A 7,807-nucleotide genomic window follows, 5' to 3' on the forward strand; every position below is an offset into this window, starting at 1 on the left:
CGGTTTGGATGAAAGCGAAGACGAATGACGGATCTTCACACGTCTCAGACTGTAATGTCTGTGTTATTCAGTTAGCAGCAAGAAAAATGAGCATAAAACAAATCAAATATAAGTAAAGCAAATGAGGAGGATTACAATTGCATTATTTCAACCATTAAACCTCGTACCATGGCGTCTGCTGCTGCCACGTCACCGATCTCCGCTTTCGGCCAGTCGCCTTCGTCCTTCTGCTGCTTGACCATAACTGCCATTAGAGCTGGAGAGAGGAGTGTGTGCTGGAGGAGTCAACACACACAGCCCTGCTGCTCACACACACACACACACACACACAGTAATCTGATCTTCAGGGTGTGTATCTCACTCTATATAAACCAGTGTCACTGATAACCAGGACTCTCACACACTGAACCCGGGACAGAAGAGCGGATCTCACCAGGTACTAACCATTTTATTTCATTTTAACCTCAGATATGATTTTAAAGATTATTACTTGTTGATATTTAGACTTCTATTATGAAATAAATGTAGGATTTAGAAATATATGAGTATAGAATAGTTTAAAAGTTTTTCAGAGCAAAGCATCAGTTGGTTTTAATGATGAACTTCATCCTGTTCTGATCACAGATCAGTGTTTTTACAGTTGAAATTAAACTCTACTTTTATGTTGTAAGCAATTCTGTATAAATAAAACTCCATTTTAGTCTCATGACAGTTTTTTTTTAACTTAAAGAGAGATTTTAGAGAGATTTACTATAACACATCTCATATTTCTTCCTGCAAACAGAATCCTAGAATTCCAGACATTATTTATTAAAATGTTTGGAATTGTTTATTATAGTAAATAATGTGTTTATTTTATTTATTCATTATATTTTAAAAGGTGTAGAGTAGAATTTGTATCAGAAAGATCTACAATAATAATAATAATAATAATAATAATAATAATAATAATAATAATAATAATAATGTATAAAGCACATTGCATACTTTTATCTTGCAATTAAAAATGCTTTCCAATGTGTAGTAAAAAAAAAGAAAGAAAGAAATAAAAAGGCAGAAATAAAAGTGGAAATCTAGCAAATAATAAAAAATTTATAAACTGTGTAAGAACTAAAAAAATTGAATATTAATATGCAATAATATGTTAATTTTATAAAAATGAACTATTTTAAAGTTAATTATTTTAAAATAATATTTAAAAAATAAAGGTAAGGTAAATGGAAGGAAAATTTTTAAATTAATTAATTGGTGTTAATAAATCTGTGGTCAGAGGATTGTTGTATTATTTCCTTGGTTGTGAGTCCTCCTTCTGCGTCCACTCTCCATGTGTCCGGTGTCTTTGTGGTGAGAGGCCATGCGTCCGTCCAGAACTCCATCGAAGTTCACCCATGAGTATCAGAGTCTGATGGAGATGGACGGAACCTGCGGGACGTCGCTGAGCATCTTTGAGGTGTCCGATTTTATTCTGTAAAAACGTTGTTTTGCTCCTTTGCATGCTGCTGATCATTGACGTGTTTTTCCACAGTGGGCTCTGAAGGGCGACGCCCCGGCTCTGGAGGGTGACGGGAGTAATCTGGGCGTTCGGGATGATGGAGGAGCCTCGCCGCTACACTATGCCTCCTCTAAAGGACACATCCGGGTCATCAACCTCATCGTACAGATCGCCGGCTCTCAGGGTCAGACACCAGCGCACTCATGGACAGTAACAACACAGACCACCGATTCTGCTGTGATTATTAGCTGAGGTTGACTGTGTTTGAGATGAAGAGTTTACTGTAGACATGAAAATGACCCAGAATGCAATGCGGTCAGATATAATGATCTTTTTAGTATGAAAATAAAAACTCTTGCTTTTAGAATCTGTTCAACAGGAGCAACATTAGTGTAACTCCAACAAATGAACATAAATCCAACAGAAAATAAAATCCTCTTTAATGAGATTAGAAATAGGATTAGGAACAAAATTTTTTATCTTAGAATTTTAAGCTAAAAATGTGCATCATTTTAGGACTTCATGATATATATTTATATATATATTTAATACAATGATTTTTAAAAAAAAAATCATAAATCATTATATAATATTTTATAATTTTATATAATTTTATAATATAAAAATATAGACTATAAATCACTGCAAGTTTCTGCTGGTTCCTGATGTGGAGCTGTGTGATGGATCAGATGGAGAATCTGTCTGGAAATGTGCTGCAGTAATTTAATGTACATGATCTCACTGCTTCACATGGCCTGCTGTGGGTTCTGGCAAGGTTCTAAAAATAGAAGTTCTAACAGCATCAGGAGTAAAACTGTGGAAGACTGATCTGTAGTGTGATGAGTTTCATGTGTGATGAGTTTCAAGTGTGATGAGTTTCATGTGTGATGAGTTTCATGTGTGATGAGGTTCAAATGTGATGAGTTTCAAGTGTGATGAGGTTCATGTGTGATGAGTTTCAAGTGTGATGAGTTTCATGTGTGATGAGTTTCATGTGTGATGAGTTTCATGTGTGATGAGTTTCAAGTGTGATGAGATTCATGTGTGATGAGGTTCATGTGTGATGAGTTTCATGTGTGATGAGTTTCAAGTGTGATGAGGTTCAAGTGTGATGAGTTTCATGTGTGATGAGTTTCATGTGTGATGAGGTTCATGTGTGATGAGTTTCATGTGTGATGAGGTTCATGTGTGATGAGTTTCATGTGTGATGAGGTTCATGTGTGATGAGTTTCATGTGTGATGAGGTTCAAGTGTGATGAGGTTCAAGTGTGATCAGTTTCAAGTGTGATGAGTTTCATGTGTGATGAGTTTCATGTGTGATGAGTTTCATGTGTGATGAGGTTCAAGTGTGATGAGGTTCATGTGTGATGAGGTTCATGTGTGATGAGTTTCATGTGTGATGAGTTTCATGTGTGATGAGGTTCAAGTGTGATGAGGTTCAAGTGTGATGAGTTTCATGTGTGATGAGGTTCAAGTGTGATGAGTTTCATGTGTGATGAGTTTCATGTGTGATGAGTTTCATGTGTGATGAGTTTCATGTGTGATGAGGTTCAAGTGTGATGAGTTTCATGTGTGATGAGGTTCAAGTGTGATGAGTTTCATGTGTGATGAGTTTCATGTGTGATGAGTTTCATGTGTGATGAGGTTCAAGTGTGATGAGGTTCATGTGTGATGAGGTTCATGTGTGATGAGTTTCATGTGTGATGAGGTTCATGTGTGATGAGTTTCATGTGTGATGAGGTTCAAGTGTGATGAGGTTCAAGTGTGATGAGGTTCAAGTGTGATGAGTTTCATGTGTGATGAGTTTCATGTGTGATGAGTTTCATGTGTGATGAGTTTCATGTGTGATGAGGTTCAAGTGTGATGAGGTTCAAGTGTGATGAGGTTCATGTGTGATGAGGTTCAAGTGTGATGAGGTTCAAGTGTGATGAGGTTCATGTGTGATGAGGTTCATGTGTGATGAGTTTCATGTGTGATGAGTTTCATGTGTGATGAGGTTCAAGTGTGATGAGGTTCAAGTGTGATGAGGTTCATGTGTGATGAGTTTCATGTGTGATGAGTTTCATGTGTGATGAGGTTCAAGTGTGATGAGTTTCATGTGTGATGAGTTTATTAATATTTAATAAAAACATGGTTCTGGTTTCTTCTGGTGTGTGTAGAGCTGGACATTGTGGACGATGATGGGAACACTCCCCTGCACTGGGCCATTCAGCAGGATCAGCATGGAAGCTGTTCGGTTCTGCTGAGTCTTGGCGCGAATCCTAACATCCTGAACAAAGCGTCTCTCTCACCGCTGCACCTCGCCGTCAGCCTCAGACACAACCACATAGTGGAGGTACAAGCACATCCAACATCGTCCTCATTTACGTTACAGCAGCTATAAACACTCATCTTCTCACCAACCTCTCATTATTCTCTCTCTTACAGTTAATAAGACCAAAAAAAATTTTATTTTCTTCTAATTTGATCTTGGTTAATTCCTGCCCACCAACCTGCTCCCTCCTATGACATGACAGCAACCACCTGGGAGGGTGGGGCTAGCCCTGTCTTATCTCTTCTGCAGGCATGAGCTCACAGACAACCACAACTCTGTGTGTCACTGCAGTCACTGTGATTGGCAGCAGACAGTCAGAGAAGGCTCCGCCCATCCAGGGAGCCTGAGCAATTTCTACTCTCTTGGACTCCCAGCCTTCGATTAGTGATGACATCATCAGGATTAACACTCCAGACAAACATTACTTAGGAGCCAAAGTGATGACATGGGAGAGTCCTTCCATAAATATTATATAATAATCTTCATAATCGCAGTCCAGAATCCAGCAGATCAGATCAGAAGAACCAGATTTGGTCTCCTTGCTGACCACAAAGCAATAACGTGATCCTCTCATTAAAATCAATTTACATTAAACTCAGAGGATTTATTCCAATTTCTGTAAAATACAATCAAAAGCTGCAGTGAGGACACCAGAGGAGAAAATGTGGTCATGCCTGGACATGAACATGAACTTCACACATACTGTACAGATGATTTTTTAATTTTTTTTTATTTTCACAGCAACTCCTGACACACAGCGAGACGGACGTGAACCTGGAGGGAGACCTGGGAAACACACCTTTAATTCTGGCCGCTTCAGTGGACAATCACGAGGCGCTTCTCATGCTGGTAACTAAAAACACACTGATTCCTAGCATATTGTGGATAAAAAAGTCCAGTGTTTAAAAACTGGCATGATTTACCCTCCATAATAGCTGGGAACTGAGAACAGGAAGCACTGACCATATACGGAAACTTGTGAGTATGATGCATAAACTGAGGCAGTATAAAAGAAGGGAATTTACATATATGTTAATTTGTTTTGCAGGCATATAATTGTTCCTAGAACATTCTAATACCGATGATAAAATGTGTGTAATTGTTGATATGATGAAGTTTTCCTCTCGTAATGAGACTTTTCTGTAATGGAAGGAGTCTCCAGTGTCAGAAGCCGTAATCAAGCCATCAGTCAGTATTTGTAATTTGGGATAAATCCCGATCCCAGCACAGGAACGGCGCCAGACTGTGCTGCCAGAACAAGCTGGGTCTCTTCCCCATCCACGCTGCCGCCTTCGCAGGAGCCAAGAGGTCCATGGAGATCGTTCTCCAAAAAGGTCAGACATCAGATCTCGGTGTGATCTAATCAAATTTTCAAATCAAATCAAATCAAATCTTTTCCTCATGCAGGAGAGGAGCTGGGCGTGCCCATTGCGAGACACATAAGCTACGTCGACAAATCCATCAGCAGTCCACTTCACCTGGCCGTACGAGGAGGAAACCTCGAGGTCATCAAGCTCTGCATCGCTCACGGAGCCAAAATCGACCAGCAGCAGGTAGAGAAGTTGAGAACAAACATCAAACACACAAAGTCAACCATTTACACGTCTCCTGGAGCTATGAGGCTAACGCTAGTCTGTCGCTTGAATCAGCTGTCATGGAACTCAGTCATGTTCAGATGGTCAGTCAGAAGATCTACATAAAATTACACACCTCTGTAAAAATGGCAGGTTTTTGTATTGAAAGTGAGATTAATCACATCACAACTTTTATCACAGGAAACGATTTGTGTGTGATTAGTGAAGAAACTGAGGCTGGAAATCTGGCGAGAAGTGTGTCCACTCTTAGAGTAATGTTTTCTGAAGGTTCTTTAGTTCCAGCTCTTTCAGCTTGCAGAAGAATCCTACAGGAAGTGTTCTTATATTTCTCACACTCTGCTGCAGGGTTCTTCAAAACACTGAGAGAAATCTGACCACAAGACCATGTGGTTTTTGAGACGTGATAATGAGAAACAGCATAAAAAAATGAACATTAATCTGAATAATTTAAAATATTAAACTTAAAAGCTTAAAAATAAAAAAGTGTAATAAAACACGACATTTTATCAAAAACTGTTCTGTTAGCAAAAAAAAGAAAAAAGTTCTGCTGGTAAAATAAAATGTCAGAAGTTTCATTCTCAAATGATTGTTTTCATTCATTGTTTTAAAAGGAGTTTTTCCTCTCCATGTTCCACAGTGTGATAAATCCACTGCTCTGCACTTGGCCTGCACTCAGGGAGCCTCTGAAGCCGTGAAGCTGATGCTCCAGGCGTACGAGAGAGTGTGTGATATCATCAACATCACCGATGGAGCGCTCCAAACACCGCTACATAAGTATTTACACCCTGCCGAGTTCTGGACTCTGATTGGTCATTGTTCAGGGTGTTGATTAATTCTCTCTAACAGCAGCCCTGACTGTAGTGCAGGTTTATATTAATGCACTGATCTGATACCTTATCGTTTCCATAGCAACAGGGACGTGTACAGCACACACTCCACTGATAAACTCACTGGTTTATATGGAGATGTTTATGTAACGCGTATCAGTGCGATATTCAATAAAAATCTGTAGCTGTGGAAAATTTGCTGTGATATAAATTAAAGGGAAAATATTTTACCGTCTCCACATCGCCATCATCTCACTCCTGTTCTCTCTGATGCAGGGCAGCCATTTTCGACCACCATGAGCTGGTGGAGTATCTAATCTCACAGGTAAGAGGATCTGATGAGGAGAAGTGCTCTGAGCTAACAATGCTGCTAGCTCGGTATCGATTCAGCTAATTAGCACTGAGACTATCTAACACTGCAGCTAGTTACAGTAGCTTCATATCAATCCAGCCCTTGACAGCCTGACTAGCTCACAGTGCAGCTAGCTAACAGCCATTCAGCTAATCAGCACTCTGTCACTTTAAACAAAATGCTAGTTAGCTTCTTTGCTAGTTATCGCTGTGTGACTTCAGGGAGCCGACATCGACTTCACCGACTGCAAAGGCCACTCCCCCCTACTGCTAGCGACCAACTGTGGAGCGTGGAGAAGCGTGAACCTGCTGCTGTCACACGGTAAACTCCAGAAACCTTTTTATGAAGATTCCCCGAGAGCGCTGGAGATAAATAACCCTGGATTGCTTGTGTTCTGGTGTCAGGTGCTGATCTGATGGTTAAAGACAAAGCTGGATGTAACTTTCTGCATCTCGCCATCTTGCAGCCTCGCGGTCTGAAGAACCTTCCAGCTGAAGTTCTGCAGGTGATTCACACACTCTGCTTTCTGACCGAGATCAAGACGTTCCTCATCTCATTTCATCTGAAGTTCTGTTTCTTCTCTCTCTCTCTCTCTCTCTCTCTCTCTCACACACACACATTCTCTCTCTCTCTTTCTCTCTCTCTCTCTTACACACACACACACACACTTTCTGTGATATTTGCTGCAATCAATGAGTAATTTAAAAAAAAAACAAGGTTTTACTGCCACCTAGTGTTGAACTAAAGCACTACCTCTGCCTCAAACACGTTGCACAGCTTTAGGGCTGCTTTTTCACCACAGCCTTGTCCACTTCCCCGGCATATCCACTACCCTGATTAGCTTAAGACGATTTATTACTTACTGTTTTGAAAATGTAATATTTTATGATTGCTGCAGCACAAGAATGTGAGAGAGCTGCTGAATGATGAAGACTCTGAGGGCTGCACTCCTCTTCACTATGCCTGCAGGCTGGGAATCCCTGACTCGGTGAAGAACATGCTCGGCCTGGAGGTCTCCCTCGACCAGAAGTCCAAGCAGAAGAAATCTGCCTTACACTTTGCAGCTGAGTAAGTGGATAAAGAGAGTACAACTACTAAAGTCATCGATGGTATTAGTTAGGTTATCAAGAGTAAACATCTGATCTGATCTGATCTGAACTGAACTGTCTGAGTCGAATCACTGATTTCTTTGAACAGAAGCAGCAGCTTCTCCAAGAGCAGAAGATC

At 40.2% G+C, this 7,807-nt stretch overlaps 1 protein-coding gene across 1 annotated transcript in view; it reads left to right on the forward strand.

The window, feature by feature from the left end:
- The first annotated feature begins 282 nt into the window (after positions 1 to 282).
- trpa1a (transient receptor potential cation channel, subfamily A, member 1a) overlaps positions 283 to 7,807 on the forward strand; it is a 23,666-nt gene continuing 16,141 nt past the window's right edge. The window contains exons 1-12 of the mRNA XM_058418399.1: positions 283 to 436; positions 1,352 to 1,450; positions 1,526 to 1,676; positions 3,652 to 3,827; positions 4,548 to 4,655; positions 5,032 to 5,140; positions 5,214 to 5,359; positions 6,039 to 6,175; positions 6,505 to 6,553; positions 6,802 to 6,901; positions 6,985 to 7,085; positions 7,479 to 7,648. Coding sequence (XP_058274382.1) covers positions 1,355 to 1,450; positions 1,526 to 1,676; positions 3,652 to 3,827; positions 4,548 to 4,655; positions 5,032 to 5,140; positions 5,214 to 5,359; positions 6,039 to 6,175; positions 6,505 to 6,553; positions 6,802 to 6,901; positions 6,985 to 7,085; positions 7,479 to 7,648 — 1,343 coding nt within the window. The 5' untranslated portion in view covers positions 283 to 436; positions 1,352 to 1,354. The remainder of the gene's footprint in view (positions 437 to 1,351; positions 1,451 to 1,525; positions 1,677 to 3,651; positions 3,828 to 4,547; positions 4,656 to 5,031; positions 5,141 to 5,213; positions 5,360 to 6,038; positions 6,176 to 6,504; positions 6,554 to 6,801; positions 6,902 to 6,984; positions 7,086 to 7,478; positions 7,649 to 7,807) is intronic.

Source organism: Hemibagrus wyckioides, linkage group LG20, assembly GCF_019097595.1.
Source record: "Hemibagrus wyckioides isolate EC202008001 linkage group LG20, SWU_Hwy_1.0, whole genome shotgun sequence".
Lineage (NCBI taxonomy): Eukaryota > Metazoa > Chordata > Actinopteri > Siluriformes > Bagridae > Hemibagrus > Hemibagrus wyckioides.